Source organism: Sceloporus occidentalis, unplaced genomic scaffold (assembly GCF_023333645.1).
Source record: "Sceloporus occidentalis isolate IW3139 unplaced genomic scaffold, rSceOcc1.0.p SCAF_3, whole genome shotgun sequence".
Lineage (NCBI taxonomy): Eukaryota > Metazoa > Chordata > Lepidosauria > Squamata > Phrynosomatidae > Sceloporus > Sceloporus occidentalis.
The window spans coordinates 208,407,313-208,427,684 of record NW_028316983.1 but is presented as its reverse complement, the minus strand read 5'-3'; the positions used below and the strand labels follow the sequence as shown (position 1 = coordinate 208,427,684).

The 20,372-nt window shown below is 39.7% G+C and overlaps 1 protein-coding gene across 10 annotated transcripts in view; it reads left to right on the top strand.

Moving 5' to 3' along the window:
- The window catches only part of STAU2 (staufen double-stranded RNA binding protein 2), a 205,874-nt gene that overhangs the window by 101,607 nt on the left and 83,895 nt on the right, over window positions 1-20,372 (top strand). Inside the window, exon 13 of one of the 10 annotated variants that reach the window (XM_089517471.1) lies at window positions 20,125-20,308. The exons of 8 other annotated variants lie outside the window; for them this stretch is intronic. In XM_089517471.1, the coding sequence (XP_089373597.1) occupies window positions 20,125-20,244 (120 nt within the window). In that variant the 3' untranslated portion in view covers window positions 20,245-20,308. Of the gene's footprint in view, window positions 1-20,124; window positions 20,309-20,372 lie in introns of those variants that run through there. One more of the 10 variants, XM_089517474.1, reaches the window with a different exon arrangement.

Below are 20,372 nucleotides of genomic sequence, written 5' to 3'. Positions count from 1 at the left end.
ATGTTTAATGTGTGCAGTGTACCTGTTAATGCAAATTCTAAATTTGCTGGTATTTGTGGACCATTGTTCATCAGAAAATGTAATATCCATATTAGGTGCACTTCAAAATAACTCTGATGAAAATAGAATCAATCATTCAGCAATAACTGAAGCATAAAAACAAAGCTAAAGTTTTAGACTAACATTCCACTTAGTAGGTACAGATTATACTAATTTGGAATCAACCATCCTGGTATGGGGCTGTGAGATCCAAGAGAATTTTAAAAATACCAGTAGCATGACAAACCAGTTATTCCGAGCATGGGTACGATAGGAGTTAACCCCATTTATCAAATGCCTCTTGAAGAGGTACCTATGGTGTGGTATAATATAGTGTCTCTGAAACTACAACCCGAGGCCTTGGAAAAAGCCGTGAGTGATGCAACCTCAATTGATGGGCCTGAAGCTAGTAATGGAGTACCTTATGATGGCGGGTTGCTGGTCTCTCATGAGATGCATGATAATATAATCATAATAGGGTTCTTCTTGTATCACTGCCAAAGGAAAATGTAAGGCAATAGTCAGATGGCCATATTCATGTTGACGTGCGGTTATGTACACTGTTATAGTTGATTCCATTTTAACTACCATGGTAACCTCTAGTGGAATTCTGGGATTAGTGGTTTGATGGGACACTAGACATCTCTGGCTGAGAATTCTAAATATCCCTCCCTAAACTGCAAAATTGATATAGTCAGACAGATGTCTGTCTGCAATAAGGGGGAAGACAACCTTCTTTTTTTTCCTTCTCCTGAAACTTCCAAGACACCCAGTACAAACCAAATCTGCCTGGACATCTGTGTGTATTTTAGCATGTGCTTGTCTCAACCACATACAAAGTGACTATATGGTCTATTTCTTCAAAACAGTACAGCAAAGATAATAAATCGCACTCCCTTCCCTGCCATAATTCCCTGTGCTCTTATTACCTTACCCAATTTCCTTCTGTTTGGTTCAGTATCAGAGCCAGTGTATTTTTTTTTCATTTATTAAAATATTCTGCCCTATAGTCAATAATCTTGGGGCAGTGTATAATAAAATCAATTTAAACTATTTAAAACATCTTACAATTTTAAAGTAGAAAAAGATAATTCATAGTCTAAAAACATGTCAGGAGTCCATAGAATATTATCATGACAATCAGTGTAGACCCATAGTACTCTAATTATGTAGTGTAAAAGGGCCTTTGGGCTCTTTTCTCTAATTGTGGCCCTCACAGAGTAGTCCAGAATATTATTGTCAGGAACAAGATAGGTCAGAGCGGGTATATTGCTGCTAGGACCAAGAAGCTTATTGCACCCATTTCCTCCCGTTATGGGAACAGGAAGGGGACACTTGGGGCCGCGTGTCACCAAGAAAAAACTGATTTTTCCCACACACCAAAGTGTCCTCAAAATGGCCCCATTCCATACCCCGGCCCGAAGCCGACCTCATTCGTGCTGAGGGGCATTAAATGTTTGGCTTCAATCCTATGTTACCATCAACTAGCCCTAACCCTTCACTGATGTCCTTTCACTCTGTTTCAGCCATAGAGATTTACAGAGTTCCCATCCTCTGGCTGCATGGGGAATGTCCTTGTCTTTGATCTCAGAATGGATCTGAATGGCATTCATCCCCAACTCTCCTTGCATCCCTGATTGCAAACATGAGAACAGTAAGGAATCCCCTTGCTCCCTCCACTCTCAGACTGAAGCTGGTAACAGGATTCTTGTACCTGTAGTTCATTGCTTTGTGTAAAAAGGAGCTTCACTTTCAGACGCTTGTTACAGGAGGTATGCCTGTTACATTATAAGCCTAACAGCAGTACTAGCAGCTTTGTTTTTTTTTAAAGTGACACATAATCTGAAATCAATAGAGAACAGAATTCCATAACAAATTGCTTCCTTATCAAAGATAAATTTATGTCACCATAAATTGAGATGTGAATTTTAGAAATAAATATTAATAGTTAATAGGAAACTAAGAAATCAAAAACTGAGCAATATACTGGTCCATATTGTCTTCGGTTGTTAACCTGTTTTATATTGTTAAATCCCTAGAGATTCTTTAGCATAACTGTTCGTTTTTTTAATAAGATTCTTTATAATGTGTAAGTGATTTACTACTAACATTATTATTTTTGATTACTGATACACACTGTTAGTTTGTAGTCAAGGGGGTGCCTCAACAACCTCCTCCTCCTTCATTTGATGTTCATTTGTTGATCAGGAAGCTGTTTTATTTCCTCTGTGTGTGGGGGGGGGGGGGGAGTAGGGTGCATTTGTATAGAGATGTTGCTGAATTTCACATTCAGGAGAAACCATCAGACCCTTGTGTCACATCTAGCTGGATGACCAATTCCCAGAGTAATGTTGGGAATGATTTGGTCTAATTGTTTATAAACCTTCTCTTGAGAGACACAGAATTCTGTAGATGTAAAACACAATGTTGTCCCCTTTTCTTATTGTTCAGCTTTGAAGAAAAATTAAATGCTATTCAGGAAGGAAATGAGATTCGGTTAGATGTTTACAAGAAGGATCAGTGATTCTTTTTGGACTGACTTTGAAATATGCATGAACTCAAATGATGTTTACAGGGAAGATCAGTGAATCGTTTTGGACTCACTCGAAAGATGCATGAACCCAGTGCTTTTTGTTTCTTAAGATACAGATAAACTCAGGCAGGAAATATCATACAGCAGTGCCAGTGACCTTCTGAAACCCAAACTGCTGCAAAAAAGAGCCATTAACATAAGTTTGTTAAGTTAATGAACTGAAACATAAGCTGTATGCCAGTGGTCATTTCTACATGAGGTGGGGCCTTGGACTTGCTCTCCCTTCTTCTCTGGTTTGCCAATCCTATCTCCAAGCTGATTGAGATGTCCACACACTAGAATATTCTGTTCTTATATGGGCTGACATGCATAGAGACCACTGTAAGCATACCTAAAATACACAGAGATGGCTTCAGGTTTCACTGTGATACCGTCAAATCTGCTTAAGTCAGTGGGACTTGTTGGACACAGCTAAATTCATATTGATTTTGGTGAGTCTTTCATTGGTATGATTATGTTTAGATCCAATCACTAATCTGCACATATTGGTTTTATGGTTTATATGTCATGTTTTTAGGTCATATGCTTTGGGCCCCTGTGCAAATAAATTTTTATTTAACTTAATTATTTAAGTTATTTATATCCCACCTTTCTCCCAAAATGGGAGAAATAAGAAATAACAAAATAAGGTAGATTAACTGTGATAAACATAGCCTTTTATGTCACTTTAAGAGAACCTACATGCATTCTTTGTCTCCCCGATTTCTGTGAGCACAAAGACCCATATTGTTTTAAATATAGGCAAAATTACTGCCATAAATATTATATAGTTAGAGAATATATATTTTCCCCTTTTATCACAGATACATAATTCTTCCATTCTTTTGTACTTTTTAAAAATCTCTTTGGTTTGTTTGTCACTTTTAATTTGAGTTGACTAATTTGTTTGCTTGGCTACAGTATTCAGTCTTACTTCTGCCTAATGATCTATTCATGACCCAAGATAAGATGAGAAGGGAAGGGCAGCAACTGGATTAAATCTGGCTGGTAGAAACCAAGTGGTCTTTAGGTGTATTATTGGCTGAGAAATAGAGGTCCTGTAGCTCTGAAGGCCCTCTGTTTTAGAGTTGGGAAATCTCAGAGGTAGTGGTACTGATCAAAAAGTTCTAGCACTGAGCAGGGTGTTGGACTATAGGGTCCTCCCAACTCTGTGATTCTGTGAAATGCATCTCCCCTGAAAGTGCTCCCCTATTTGTCATGCCAGCATACAAACATTATGGATGGAGTGCATTTCTTATCCCACTTCACTCCAAGACATCAGCTTGCTGTGCATGGGCCATGAGGGCATACTGTTGATGAATGTTGTGTGACATGTTGCTTTACAGTCAGTGGGTGCAAAAAGAAAAAGTAGGTGTTACAATGAAGAATTATTCGAGTAAAGCTAATGGAATGGGGGGATTTGGACAGGGCAGGGAAGGGAAACCTTATCAAAATATCCTAGATTATTTTCTGTCAGATTTCTCAGATGTTTTCTGTTGGACAGAGGTTCTGTTGGACAGTATTTATTTCAATGAGATTTTTTGGGTACTAATATTCTTTATTGTGACTGAAGATGGAGATTGTTCCTAGTGATACTAATTGCAACCATTAACATGTATATTATTTTTGCTTAATAAGTTTTGAAGCTTTGCCATAAACAGAAATAGCTCTGTAAATACTGCTGTATATAACTCTTAAAATTGTTGCTACAGTGCTTACATACATACCCTGGCCACAACTGAATACAGAGATAAACATGCTTTTATTTGGTTTCACAGACGTTTTTTCACTCTTGTCTTTCAGTTTCTCTTCTTTTGCTCACTGAATATTAGGGCAAAACTTCTACAGTGAAAGGAACACATGTGATAAAATTCTTGTCACTTTGTTGAGTTAAAATGGGTACAAGGACATAGGGCATGTGCAGCCTGCAGACATTCCTCCAGGGGCCCATGAAGGCTAGAGAGTTCCATTCACTTTCTGCTGAAGTCCAGGTGGTCTTCAGCTTTTCAGCAGCTTAGAAATGTAAGAAAGAAAGATGTGTCTTAGCTGCTGGGGCTCTCAGGTGAGGGGAGGATTACAGCCCCCTTAGTGATTTCAATTTCTCATTGCTATGAGGCTCTAAACTCCCCATGCCTAAGCCATATCATACTATCAAGACTGCAAATGACAGTTTTTGTTGGGACAGCAAGGGATGGGGAAGTGGGAGAAACTTTAATCTCATAATCACCATTGTAGTGATCCCAAGTTGCCAAGACATTAGGTAAAATCTCAGAAGGAATTGCTGGGGGCAGGGTGCTAACCTCCTCATTCCCCAGCAGTCCTACCTTAGCAGGCAAGTAAAGGAGAATTAAATATTCCATACTGAGATGTAGGTGAATGAAAGTGTCTCCATGCATATGTGTGTGACAGAGAGGAGAGGGGTTGGGGAGAATGGGAGAGGGAGAGAGAGAGAGAGACCATCTGGTTTCCCATGCAGAACTCAGGGCCAAAAGCCTGCTAATCTGAAGGACAGCTGGTTTAGTCTCAACCTGTTCAGTTACTGCTTCTTGTGGATGGGGCTTCATATAAGGCATAACCCATGTAATTTAAGCTGTTAAAACTATATTGGATCTTTTGTACACTGATTCACCATGGAGAAGGGCATAGAATCATAGAATTGTAGAGTTTGAAGAGACCACAAGGGCCATCCAGTCCCCATTAGGCACCATTACCGTATATATTTGTCTATAAGTCGAAAAATTTATGCCCAAAAATTGACCTCAAAATCCCAAGTCGACTTATTTACAGGTCACTATGGAAATGTGGTAGCAGCTCTTTCAGATTTACCCATGCGTGCCAGAGAGAAGTTTATTCATCTCTTGAGCCATGCAGAAAGAGAGGTGATTGACTGATATTGCTGTTTGTTTGAGAGTCGCTCTCCTGCCCATGCATCTGGCTGAAACAAAAGCTGAATGATGAAGTAAAGAGCCTCAGTGACAGTCTCTCTTGCCATACCCACACATACACACACTGAAGAAGCCTCCAAGCTTTACCCTCGACCTATCCACAGATTATGGCAAAATCCATAATTTTGGCTCCAAAACCTGACCTTGATTTATACATGAGGTCAACTTATAGTTGAGTATATACGGTAGTTTACTAATCTAAGGCGGGTTACACACCGCCATATAGTACGTATTGTATACGTACTAGGGTTAGGAAGGGGCGGTGCTTCCGCACCCCCCTAACCCTAGTACGTATACAATACGTACAAGATGGCGGTGCCCCTTCCACATGGGCGCCGCCATCTTTACGTACTGGACGCATAGCGTCCAGACGTGTTGCGGCGCCTATGACGTCGCGAATGCGCCAGCGGTGCCTCGCGACGTCATAGAGGCACCGCAAAAAGAAGCTCCGAAATGGAGCTTCTTTTTTGCTCCGCGCGGCAGCCGCGCGGTTTAGCTTCTATGGCTCCCTCGCGGAGCAAATGGCGCCGGCGGGGGAACGCCGCAAAGTGGCGGTTTGTATCCCGCCTAAGTATCCATCCCATGACAATACACACATCTGAATTGGATTTCTAGTTTGCATTTTGTAGTTTTAAAAAATTCATGGTCACCCTCCTCCCCTCAACCATTCCCTTCTCCTTTTGTGTCGTGTCTTTTTAGATTGTAAGCCTGAGGGCAGGGAACCGTCTATTATCCCCTCTGTTGTAAGCCGCCCGGATTTCCCAGTGATTGGGCGGCATATAAATAAATCCTATTATTATTATTATTATTATTATTATTTACAGTTATACTAATTTGGGACTGAGGCTTTTTCCCTGATAAGGAGAACAGGTGTACAAGAGCCTGTACAGACAGGCCAAAATAAAGCTGCTGCTTCGGGTCACTTTGGAGGTATGCTGTTTAAATTATGCATTTGTCCTATGAGGCCAGAAGCCGTGCCAAAGCCTGGAGTGCAGCTTTGGCACAGCTTATGGCCTCTTAAGATGCGTGTGTCATTCAAACAGCATACCTCCAAAGTGACCCAAAGCAGCTTTATTTTGGCCTGTCTTTACAGGCTCTGTGAGGCTTTTTTTCATGCAGTGCTGTAAGCTACCCTCAAACATGTGATTGTGAAACTCTAGGAAAGGAGTTGGGGGAATGAGGTGGAAAAAGCGTTATACAAAACAACTGAACCCCTGCCATTAACATAATAATCTTAAAATCTAATGCATTTATTGTAGCATGAAATTTGTAGGGTGGCACCCCCTTTATTAGATGCATGAGGTATTGTTTAAGGTTGATAAAAGAGTATATGTAATCTATTCATGTTATAAATTCATGCAGCCAGATCAGTTTTATATAGGCCCCACTCTCACTACGAAAATAACTCGATGTGAAACTGGGTTATTTTTATGGCATTCACATTTGCCTACCAAAAAACCCACTTAACCCAGTATAATCAATACCGGGTTTCCCCCCGCATCTTTTTTTCTCATGATCCGCATCTTCGGTAGTGTGAGTATTCTACCAAATCAATTTGGATTGTGCTGCATCATTCACGGAAATGGAGGCGCCTCCATTTTAAATCCAAATGGTGACAAGTGTGAATGGTGACAGGGTTTAAATGCCACTGAGAGATTTGATAACATAAAACATAGTGGGAACACCAATCCAGGATTGCATCAGCGTGGACATCCAGATCTCCTTGGGACAAAAATATAAGTGTGAATGCCCTCACAGTTTAAAAGAAGTAGAATATGAACAACTAAAACCTTAAAATGTTGACAGGATTGGGGACCATATTTGTTAGAGACCAAATTTTCATCTCCAGCATTTGACAGAGGCTGGGCTGGGACAAGAAATACAAAATGATATTCTGTTTAATTTTTAGGGTTCTGGGCTTGTGGCCCTTTCCCTATCCACCTAGGCACAAAACTGCCTCCAGGAGCATTAGCCTCCAGGAGTAGAAAATACCTAATTTTAACTGTTAACATGTAATGCACAGAGAGTGATCCAAGGGACATAGGACACAAAAATGCCTCCAGGAACTATGTGCAACTCCTGGGGTACACGTTACACAACTCTGTTGTTTATGTTTAGCAGTTTGCCTCATAGTTTTACCTGCTTTCTCTTGGACCTAATAATGCCTTTATTAGGTAAGCCACAGAAAATTTTTCAGAGTTGGAAACACTTCTTCTGTAGCCCTCTACAGAAGAAGATTCCATTCTCTTGAACCCTTTCTTCCTTCCACGGGGAAATGTGAAGGTTCTTCATATATTTTTTAGATCTCCACAAATCAGAGGTTTTGAGGGAGATGGAGATGGAAGCCCCCAAAACAGGTATTTCGAATACTTTCTCATTTTGGAAGGCAAGCAGTGGTTGTAGTTCAAAGCACCTTTGCATACTTTGTATAACTTTGTCTCACAAAGTGGCAAATTATGTTTTCTTTTTTCATGTTCTCAAATACAATGATAAAATATTAGTAGCATTTTTAGGATTGCTCAGGAAGTGAGAGTGTGCTTCTGATGGAAGAAGGCAGTGGTGAAATTCTACTTTGACAACTCATTTCTTTTGTGATGTAAAATGGAATTCAGTGGCTGCTACATCAAAATGGCACATCCCATCTATACATGAGCACAGGTAGATATTAAGATCGTGCACATTGTTTTTTGTTTTGTTTTGTTTTTAGTACATTACCAGAATGTTCCAGTCTGGATAGCTGGAGAATTCTGGGAACTGTAGTTCAAAAAGTAATATTTTCCAGGTTTGCGTGCAACTAGTTCTGTACATGGAGAAACTGAAGTGATATTTTAAAATCAATACATTTGGTTTTTGTTTGGTTTAAAAAAAAAGAAAAAGAAAATAACTGTAAAGCTGTCAGGACCTCTCAAAATAATGTAACCAGTACTAAACAAAGTAGACTCTGCTCCCTGCCAAGTTCCTTTTAAGTAAATCCTTGATAAAATTAGATGCCAACCTTGCTCTGGAATGAAGCCAAAACTTTAGAAGGCTTAAGTTGCTACAGACAGAATTGCAAAAGCACAGAACTCAGGGCAGGTTTTGTTTTGTTGTTTTTTTGGGGGGAGGGGTAGAATAGAGTTTAGTTCTTCAAATCTACTCTGTGCATTTAATTTTCTAACATAATTTTTCAAAAGAAAAGCCTCAAGAAACACAAATTAGTTGGGGAATGGAGTTGAGAAAATACCATTAACATGGGTCTGCTTGAAATGACAAGACTAGTTTTCTGGAAGATGGGTTTTTCAGAAAAGGAGCTTTTGATGGAAATAAGGTCATTCCAAACTGTAATCACAAAGAAACAGTATTTTATTTCAAATGCAAGAGAGATGCCTTGCATGAAGGAAAAAAGCTTGTTTCATGTGTGTCATGTTGCAAGCCTATAATTGAATTAACACCATATTTTCAGCAATTCCTAGAACAAACATCATCTGATCAACAACATTTGCTTACTGGTTTGCATGCATTCTGGTTTCTGGAGTCACTTGGGCTATCCAAACTCTTTTCTCCTTTGCTGGGCAAACAACAGCTTTCATAACCAAGAAGAAAATTAGTAGCAGGTGTAAAGCATATTTTCACTGACGCAAAAATCAAAATGTTATTTCAAATATGGTCTCTTTTTTGTTTTCCAAACTTACCTTAATTCTTCACAGAGATTGAATACAGCTTGCCATAATTATTCAGCAGAAATATGTACCTCTGAAAAGAAATGCCTTGTCTGCATGCTGGATTAGCAGGCTTTGAACCATTTTTTATCTATTTGATTGTTTTCTGTGCCTATGTTGAAACAGGAGATCAGTAAGACTTCTCTAGAAATACTTGGCAACCTCACTGTACTTTCTTTAAGTATGAAATATAAAGCAAATTTAGCATTCTGCCTGTGTACACACTAAGCTGTTAGACAGGGGTAGGCAACCTGCGGCCTGCGGGCCGGATGCGGCCCGGCGAGGCCTTGGGACCGGCCCCAGCCTAGTCCTGCCGCCGATTGCCACCGGGGCCTTTGGGGGGCAATTGTCTATAGAAGCCTCAGAAACATGTATTTATATTAACATTTTTTAAAAAAATCAGCAATTTTTTTCGCGTGTCCTCCATTTTTTTAAAAAAAGTGTCTTCCATTTGAAAATTTTGTCCTACATTTGTCCTGGTTTATTTATATATTTAATTTTTTAAAAAATTATTTAATTATTTATTTTTTGGCTTCGGCCCCCCAGTTGTCTGAGGGACAGCAACCCGGCCCCCGGCTCAAAAAGATTGCCTACCCCTGCTGTTAGATAAATCTATGTTGTATTTAATTTAACATAACTATTTAATGCATTCCTAAGTAATTAATTTGCTTTAGCATAGTATTTCATGACTCTCAGTAACTTTAGTGGGATGTGTTTAAGACAACATCCTGTTCAATTGTCTCTATGGTTTAGATGCCTGTTGCCCATTCTTCTACTTGCAATGATGCCAAACCTCAAATTCCTATTTTACTGTCTCTGTGGGATATGAAGGTGTCCAGACCTCTTAGAATCATAGAATCGTAGAGTTGGAAGAGACCGCAAGGGCCATCCAGTCCAACCCCCTGCCATGCAGGACATCTCAATCAAAGCATCCCCGACAAATGGCCATCCAGCCTCTGTTTAAAGACCTCTAAGGAAGAGACTTCACTACAGTGCAAGAGACTTTGTTCCATTGTCGAACAGCCCTTACTGTCAGGAAGTTCCTCCTAATGTTGAGGTGGAATCTCTTTTCCTGTAGCTTGCATCCACTGTTCCGGGTTCTGCTCTCTGGAGCAGCAGAAAACAAGCTTGCTCCCTCCTCAATATGACATCCCTTCAAGTATTTAAACAGGGGTCAGCTCTTAACCTTCTTTTCTCCAGGCTAAACATCTCCAGCTCCTTAAGTCGTTTCTCATAGGGCATGGTTTCCAGGCCCTTCAACATTTTAGTCGCCCTCCTTTGGACACACTCCAGTTTCTCAATGTCCTTTTTGAATTGTGGTGCCTAGAAGTGGAGGCAATATTCAGGTGGGGCCTGACCAAAGCAGAATAGAGTGGCACTATTACTTCCCTTGATCTAGACACTATACTTTTATTGATGCAACCTAAAATTGCATTGGCCTTTTTAGCTGCCGCATCGCATTGTTGACTTATGTTCAACTTGTGGTCTACTTGGACTCCTAGATCCATTTCACACGTAGTTTCATTCAGCCAGGTGTCCCCCATCCTATATCTCTGCATTTCATTTTCCCGGTCTAACTGCAATACCTTACATTTCTCTGTGTTGAATTTCATTTTGTTAGCTTTGGCTCAGCTTTCTAGTCTATTCAGGTCATTTTGAATTTTGATCCTGTCCTCTGGGGCATTTCCTACTCCTCCTAATTTGGTGTCATCTGCAAATTTGATAAGTATGCCCCCAATTCTGTCATCCAAGTCAAAGATAAAGATGTTGAATAGCACTGAGCTCAGGACAGAGCCCTGTGGGACCCCACTGGTCACTTCTCTCCCAGATGAAGACAGTGCTAGTAGAAAACTGACCTTAGCAAGCTCTACCAAGCTGATAAGGCATTGGGTTCTCTGTTTCTGCCATGCAAGAGTCAGCACCTCTAAGTATGGAGGAATCACAACATAAGACTTGCCACCAAATAATGAATTGGCTATAGCAACTATGGATGTAATGTGTATGTTCACAATGCTTTCCACATTAGTGAAATCATGGATCTTCAAGGTAGTGGTGCCTAACAATATATTTGGGTATCATTAAATATGATGTCTTAATGGACAGCCCTTTCCCATCAGGCTTTCTCTAGATGATAAAGGGCCTGAACAGACAGGCCAAAATAAAGCTGCTTCCAGTCACTTTGGAGATATGCTATTTAAATGATGCATGCGTCCTAAGAGGCCGGAAGCTGCACCAAAGCTGCGCTCTAGTCTATTAGACTGGAGCATGGCTTTGATGCAGCTTCTGGCCTCTTAGGGTGCAAGCATCATTTCAACAGCATACCTCTAAAGTGACCCGAAGCAGCTTTATTTTGGCCTGTCTGTTCGGGACCATAGTCTACAAATTACAACAGCCCAAGCGCCCATTGATAGAATTTATAGTCTGAAATGTCTGGAGGAACTAGGCTTGGCAGAGGGATTACGTTTGGGGTAAGACTGGAGATGCTAGGTTTCCTATCCATATTTCGACATTTAAATTAGTGCATGACTTTGGTCCAGTAACTATCACTAAATCTTCCTCGTAGAGTATGTTGATGTACATCATTCTGTGTTCCTTAGAGAAATGAAGGCATATAACATGATGTTGGTCCATCATATGTTATGGAAAGACTACAGACATTATCTCACCAGCTTCATGTCTCATGGCAATCATGTTATGATAGGAAACAGGAACAAACTGCTTTGAAAACAGTAGTTATCACATCTTTCTTCTTTTGCATGACCACGCTGCTTGCAGCAAAGGCCAAAGAGGCTTCTCAGTTGCTGCTCAACCAGCTACTCAGTAACAGCTTCCTTTGCACCCATTTGTCCTGGGACCATCAACTAAGCAGTCAGCCAGATGGCCTTTCTTTTGATGTCAGCAAGGGTAATATTATGGAGCAGGCCTGGGCCGCTGCTGCTGTATTTACACATGAGAGGTGGAGGTGGAGGTGGTGGCGAGGTGGGTATTGCTGAAGTAAAGATCACTGGCTGGCTTGCTGATGCACAAATAATAGACCTAATATCAAGAAATAGATGTTGGAGGGCACTAGGGTCGTTGCTGAAGAGGACAAATGTGGTAACTTGAAAAAGTTTGGGGACCACTATCATGGACAGTCTATGGCCGAGTTAAAATTAAACTGAAATATAGTCCCGTTGGGACCTCATCACCTGATGTAATTTCCCTAACCTCCTCTTTTCTGCCCCTCATAAGAGAGATACAGTTACTGCTTGTGATGCTGCTACTTTCCTTCCTTTTGCTCAGCCCAGCTTCCCCATCCCTTGTGCTACCCAGGCAGGAATTAGGAGTAGCCAGGCAGAGGAATGTGCACATGCCCCTCTGTTGAGTCTGTCAGCCTCTCCGCCTCCCCCACCACCACAAATTTGTTCCTGGAATGGGGAGAGACACATACATGCATACAGAAAGGTAAGGTAAGCGGAGCTGGGGGTGGTATTCCCACCCTCCTCCTGGTCAGCACGATGGATGAGGGAGCTGGGCTGAAGCAAAGGAAGGAAAGAAGTAGTAGTAACTGCTGATGGGACAGGTGGAAGTGGATGTGTGTGTTTGTGTGCACGGGCACGGGCACACATGCATACAGAAAGGTAGCAAAACAATGAGCAGGGCTGAGACTGTATTCTGCTCCTGGCCAACCATCACGAGGCCAGTGTGAGTATCATCGGGGAGTGTGGAAGAGGTCTAGAGAGAGGAAAATACCCCTTCTTGGGACCAAGGAAGGGGTCTCTCTCTCTCTCTCTCTCTCTCTCTCTCTCTCTCTCTCTCTCTCTCTCTGTGTGTGTGTGTGTGTGTGTGTGTGTGTTTGTCTATCAGGGATTTCCCTTTCTGGGAAAGGTTTGACCTTTTTCTTTGGGTCCCCTGCTTATTTGACAGGTTAAGGACCGTGGCACATAATGGTTCCACATTAAAATTATTTCCCCTTTTTGACAGTGCTCTGGTCCTTGACCTGTTGAATAAGTGGGGGCTTTCTGTATACTAATAACACTAACAGTTAAATATACTGGATTTTAAGTTGAACAGCAGGGAATTGCAAGATATTTCACAATGAAATGAAATTATTTGTGCCAAAATGCATTCAGCTATAAATTCATTTTGTGTATAAGAAGGGGGTGAAGCTTTATAAAGTTGGTTATCCATTTTAAAGTGTAGTCCGTAGCTCTGCTCCTGCTAGGCCACTCTCCTTTGATCTGTTGCACTGAGTCCCAATTAATTCTGTGACCTTCAGCAATTTTCTGTGAAGGCTAAATTAGATCTCTACCCTTCCATTTATCATTCTATCATGGCAAAGAGGCTTATATAACTTCACAAATTAGACGTGGTACTTCACCAATCAGAAATGGTGTAGGATTATACCGTCATCCATAGCACTGTTACTATGGACATGCAAATGACATTAGTTGCAGTTTCCACTTATAACTACCATTTTAGAGTTCAGCATTCTTCTAGCTGTTGAATAGAAAACAATATAATTAGTCACTAGTGCTGTTTATTCTGATGTAAAAAAACCACAAAAGAAATCAATTTCACAACTACTGATACGTAAAGTCTTCTGGGAGGAAGTGTGTTGTGAATGCTATAAAATAAAGTCTGTCACTCTTTTAGCTGCTGAATATCTTTCCCCTTCTGTGCAGTAGCTACAAACGAAATTCTGCTCACCACTGTGAGGCAGACACAACGATTAATGAACCTAAGGTGTACTAATCAAACATATGTTTTCTTGACACAATGATTGCGTTATATATCACATGTAAATGTCCAGGCCTTTATCTAATCTTAACGATCTAGGAAGGGGTCTTCTGTAAATGCCGGTGTTTTTCATGTGTGCCTTAGATTTATTCCACAGGGGGTGAGCAGTTAGCCAGCTCCCCAGTGAGATTAGTAAAATATTTAGTTGTGCCATAGATCAAGAAGCCCCAGCATTGCAGGAAGCAAGGCTGTTGATTTTTAAGACATTTTAGTGTTATATTAGGCCAATTCAAAAGTGTGTTCTTGGTCTCACGTCTGTTGCATGTTATTGTAAATAACTGTATAATGGCTTCCTGTTACCGTGTTTTCTTATCCCCCTGTCTCATTCTTGTAACTTGAATCTGGAATGTATTGCCTCTGTATAAAGAAAAAATCTCATTGAAATTGTCTTTTCTAAGAGTGGTAAGAGACACAGAATTGCAGTCAGAGTCTGTAAAATTACATACATAAAATATAGATAATTTGAGCAAGATAAAGTCTATGCATTGTGCTATCAAAGAAAAGCTTCATGGAATATTTCCTATGCAATAGAAAATTTAGAAAAGAGGGTTTTTTTTTCTTTTTTAAAAAAGAAAAGATGGGAAAAGACAACTTGCCATGATTATTCTGAGCTATCTTAAGTTAAAACCATGGAGCAAATGTGGTGTAGTGGTTTGAGTATTGGACTATGACTTTGGAGATCGGGTTTGATTCCCTGCTCAAGCTTAAAAACCCACTGGGTGACCTTAGAAAAGTCACATTCTCTCAGCCTCAGAGGATAGCAATGTCAAACCCCCCCCCCCCCCCCCCGAAGAAACTTGTCAAGAAAACACTATGACAGCCTCACCTTAGGGTCGCCATAAGTCATATATGACATGGAGGCACACAGCAACAACAAATCTTTAAACCTAAACACTAAACCATGGTTTTATGTTAGAGGAATCAGCTTTGAAAGACTTCTGGCTGGCTTACCTTTCTTTCCTCATGTGTATTATTTGAAGCCCACCAAAGTTTTCCATTTGTGTTTAATTACCAAACTATGATGTTTGCTTGCCCTGCAAACCAGAATTAGAAGCTACTAACTGGTTTGTCAAATGAAGGAGAAAATTGGTCATGTAGGAGGGTACAAAAGGAAGCATACAAACTTGAGAATCCTTCAGTGCTCATTAACATATTGCAAATCATGGTTTATGATTACATCTGACTGAACATCACATCTTTAAGACAGGGCTTAGAGCCATCCAAATTTGTTTGGACTAGAACTCTCATTAGCCTTAGCCAGTACAGCTAGTGATGAGGAATCCTGGGAGGTGCAGTCCAACAACATGCTGTGGCCACACTTTGTCTGCCTCCTATTTTAGCAGCTCAAAATGAACCAATGATTTTTGCTGTTCTGTACTCTTTTATAAATGCTTTCAAAATTGTTTAAAGGTTCTTGTATGTGAATCCACAACATGATCCCAGGGTGCACTTGCAGGACCAGAGCTGCTGCTTTGGTTCCCTACTAATATTGGTACCCTAAGCAACTGTATATGGTTTCTTTACTTTCAGATTAGTTTTGCACTACCCTAAATCTAGAGCTGTATTAAATTAATGAGGAAGAAGTAGTCACTAGGGGAAAGCCTTTTCATTACTTTAAATAAATACAGGACACATTATTTTTAAGAGCCCTTCCTTCCCCCACCCAACAAATGCCAGTGGCCTGTCAGTTCTTGAGATTTGTGCATTGGAGGACATGGGGGCATTTTATTACTAGTTTATTTCTGTCTCTCCTTCTGAAACTCCTGCTGGTGCTTTGAATCATACAGGGTATGTTTCAGGGGTTGAATACATGAACTCCACTGTCACCCATGACTTTTAAAATAATTTTTAAAGCTAATAAATGTTAAGGGAAGAAAGCATTTAACTGGACAGAAATGGGTTTTCAAACTGTGAGCTGCTAAGCTGTGGTGTGGGAAAAATTTCTTCAGATAACTAGCTTTGTGTAATCTTGTTGATATCTGGTTAATGGAAAGCTAACGTGTTTTTTCCAATAGAGTGCATAAATTATACTTATTTACAGCCAACAGAAGTAAATAATAAATGTCTACTTCCCAAGAATGAAACCCTTCACCTAAAAAAAATCTTTTTATTCTTAGCTTCTGCTTTGTGGATTTTCTTTCCAAATAAGGACAGGATGTACCAGAAATGTTTTGGCAGTGGGGGGGAGCACCTAAAACAGTACTTTGGAGGCAATAACATTTGGTAGGATCTTTTCTTTCCAACTGCAGCATTTGGGTGAATACATTTATAATAGTGAAACACAGCTGTAGCAAATACAAAACAGGAGCCTGAAAGTATAAACGGGCAAAGTAGAGCAACTACGGGTAAAACTGAATGTGGCAATGCGTAGTCCCTAAAATTAACTTGAGTTCCCTTGAACCATGGGATTTCATCAGGGTACATATCTCAGCAATTAGATTTGCAAATTACAAACATGTTTACCTTCTAACAACTAATCACAAAAATGAAGTGTACCAAATGTAAGATGGAGTAACGAAAATATCTAACAAACCTATTTTTCAATGCTTGTGGGAGCATTTCTGCAAAAACTGTGATAAATGCAATACTTAGTTTGAGGGATCAGACAGGTAAATAGAGGCAAGAAGGAAATCAACTATTTCCGAACTAAATGGGGGGGGGGGGCTGAGCACTTCCAGCCACCGAAGCCCAGAATCTAAGCTATGTGAATGGAAAAGGATGACATATTTGGGAACCCTAGCAGGAAATAGTTGACCTATGCAGCTGAAGGAGCCTTTTTTTAAAAAAAAAAAAATTAAGGAGCAGGTTGTTTGAGATATGTGAAATCCAGGATTAGAGGTCGGACAAGCTTGAATGTGTAAAACTAAGCAAATGTGTCAATTCAAGCACATAGTCACTACTTGTAGACATTCTGTACTTTTATCGTGGTTTATTTCTTGAAATCCTATTGCAGTTTTAAAATCTGTTACCCCTGTTGAGATGCATAGTGAGTTTCATTTTTAGTTTGTAGATTCCTTGGCTGTAAAATTACATCCAGAGTTTCTTTTATGCAACAATGGGCTGACAAGTTTATATACACCCATGATTAATGTAGATGGAGTGCCAATAGAGCAATGTCAAATATGGTTTCAAAATAGTACTTCAGTTTCCCGCATCTTAATGTCTTATATGTACATTCCTCAGATATTTTCCCGTCACTGTCACTCACTTACTGAATGAGTTGACACATCGTTTGAGGTTTCTGCATGTAAAGTGATTGCCTGCACTTCATGTTGTCATTGTAGAGATAGATGTTGCTTATCCACTTACAGATGCAAGTACAAGAACAGTGTCTTTTAAAGGCCAAGATTAAATTTTAGCTTTATTTTTTTTTAATAATGAGTTAATAAATTTTGGAACAGTAGCCATTATGTAATGCTTAATTCACATGAAACTGAATGGTAGAATTATTGAATTTCAGGTATCTGATCTTACATATGGCTATACCACAGTTAAGAGTGTACATGCATATTTGACACACATATGATCAATGAAGCTGTTTTCATGGGTTTTTTTTTACATGCTTGCTGTTTTGTGGTTCTTATTATGATAAAAACTGGACATAAATTTGCTTTGATTTGGACAAACAATAATACATACATTTTGAAAAAGAAGAAAAGAGAGTTGAATCCTATTGTTTTTAGGATGCTTGTGTTTTAGGAATGTGATTCTTCATTAATTTAATTCCCAAAGTAAGCAACAAATAATTTTAGCACTTTCTTTCCACTGCAAGAATAATTGTGTAGTTATGGAACATTATTAGCAGTCTGGGACTTATTCTGTACAAAATCTGCATGTACTTGTTTTGCACAGAAAACAGGCCAGAATACTTAGTTAAGTACAGTTAAGTACAGTGGGCCCTTGATATTTTCTGGGATTTGGTTCCAGGACCCCTGTGGATACCAAAATCTATGGATGCTTAAATCCCTTTATATACAAAGTAAGTAAAATGTCCCTTATATAAAATTGCAAAGTCAAGGTTTGCTTTTGGGTTGTTGTTTTTTTAAAAAAATATGTTTAAGCTGTGGATGATTGAATCTGTGGATACGGATGGCCGATTATAGCTGATATTTATGGTAACTGTTTCATATTGATGAATACTACTCAGTCACAATTTTGACACTATTGCTGCAGTCACAAAACCAATCTTTTTACTGGGCATCAGCTTCTTTGGGAGCTGCTGACAATTGGAACACAAGTGAATGATATTTCCATTAGATTGTGGGAGGGAGGAAGATCAAGTTTGGAGAAGTTACTTATTTAAGTATACTTAATTAAGTAGCCAATGCAGGATTCCAACCATTATTTTATTATACAAGAAATAATAATAATAATAATAATTTTATTTCTTACCCTCCTCTCCTCACAGCTTGAGGCAGATTACAACATAATGCACAATCATTACATAAAATACACATATTAAGCTGCATAAAATACACGTATTAAGAGATCTAAGCAATATTTATATTGCAATACGTAGAACAATAATTAAATATAAAATTCATATTTTACATTCATGATTAAAAACTGCCAGGCTAGGCCTGCCAGAAGAGATGGGTCTTTAAATGTCTTATATTCCAACAGCTCCTTTAGCTGTCAGATCTCTATTGGGGCAGCTGAAGAGAAGGCCCTCTGAGTAACGGCTGCCAGTTGGGTTCTTGCAGGCTGCAGCAACTGGCCCCCAGAGGACCTCAGTGTTCGGGGCGGATTGTATGGGAGAAGGTGATCCTGTAGATAACCTGGACCTAAACCATGTAGGGCTTTAAAGGTCAAAACCAGCACTTAGTACTTTGCCTGGAAACTAATTGGCAGCCAATGGAGTATGGGTGTAATATGTTCACCCCTGGATATTCCTGTAACCAAGCTGCCATATTTTTAACCAACTGAAGTTTCCGAACTTGGCACAGAAGTAGCCCAATGTAAAGCGCATTGCAGAAGTCCAACCTTAGGTTACCAGCACCTGCACCACTATCTTTAGGTTCTCCGGATCTAGGGAGAGGCTCAACTAGCGTATCAGCCGAAGCTGATAGTAAGCATTATTGATCATTGCATCTATCTTGGAGAGACAGATCCAGGAGCACTCCCCAGCTGCGAACACAGTCCTTCAGGGGGACTGTAATCCCATCCATTACTGGTTGACACACCTCCATTCCTAAATTAGGAGTCTTTATGGCAAGCACCTCTGTTTTCTACACAGAAAATATTTTATAGAAAATGCTGTGGTTAGGGGCTTATTCTGCACAATGTTCATATGTGGGGTTTGTTTGTTTGTTTTGCATAGAAAACAGCATTTTCTGTGCAAAAAGTGCAGAATATGTCCCAGACAGTGACAATTCTCTTCGGTCTGGGATTTTCCTTATCAGGATTTCCTGACACTAAAGAAACATGCTACCATTTTTTAAATACTTTTCATCCCTAGTGTGTATAATCTTAGTGTTAAATATAGTTTTTGGAAAAGTAGAGATGAATACATTTGTCATGTACGTTGTATTGATGTACCTTATTTTACACCACCACCATCATCATTGGAGAAACGTGGTATATGCCAACTATCAGATTCTTTAAACTGACCATGATAGGAATTTAAAAATCCAAAATATTATTGGTTACAGCTAAAAAAAAAACAGCCTAGCATTAGAAACATACCAGAGCATCAAATTATCCACCTGCTAATCAGCAAAAACACAGTCTGCTAGCCTACTGGCTGCAGGGCATATAGAATGACAGAAGATCCTAAATAGGAAAAAGTTGCATAGATTGTTAATGCCTCAAAGAAGGAGACAAAATTAATTACAAGTCAAGCAGTAGGGCTGGTGGCCTCTGGGTCAATGGTGAGATGAATCCACTTTGGATTTTAGTCCAAAGTTTCAAAGGTCCTGAACCTCTTTTTGGGATAGATGTTTGGACCTTGGATAAGTCTTTTAAAGACTGGACTAAAATCCAGAGCAAATTCAATGCATGGAAGCCAGTGGCTGCCGCTGAAATCAAGGTAAACCAAACATCTGAAATGACTGACAAGTATCATTTGAAATAATCACCAAATTGTTTTCAGGCAGACTGGCACAATTGCCTTCTAACAATAACAGCCAAAGTAATAGATATAGTGGCTGCCAGAGGATTTCTACTTCACCAACAACAAAAGATTGCAGTTCTGATAGTGAATGTTATCTGATCTCCCCATCAAGAGCAGCATTACTGTGAAATCATAAGAGCCTCTGAAACCAATTTCAGGTCACTGAGTTGCAAGGTAAAAATGTGTTAGTAATATTTAGTAATTGTTTCTTTTACTGTACACACATA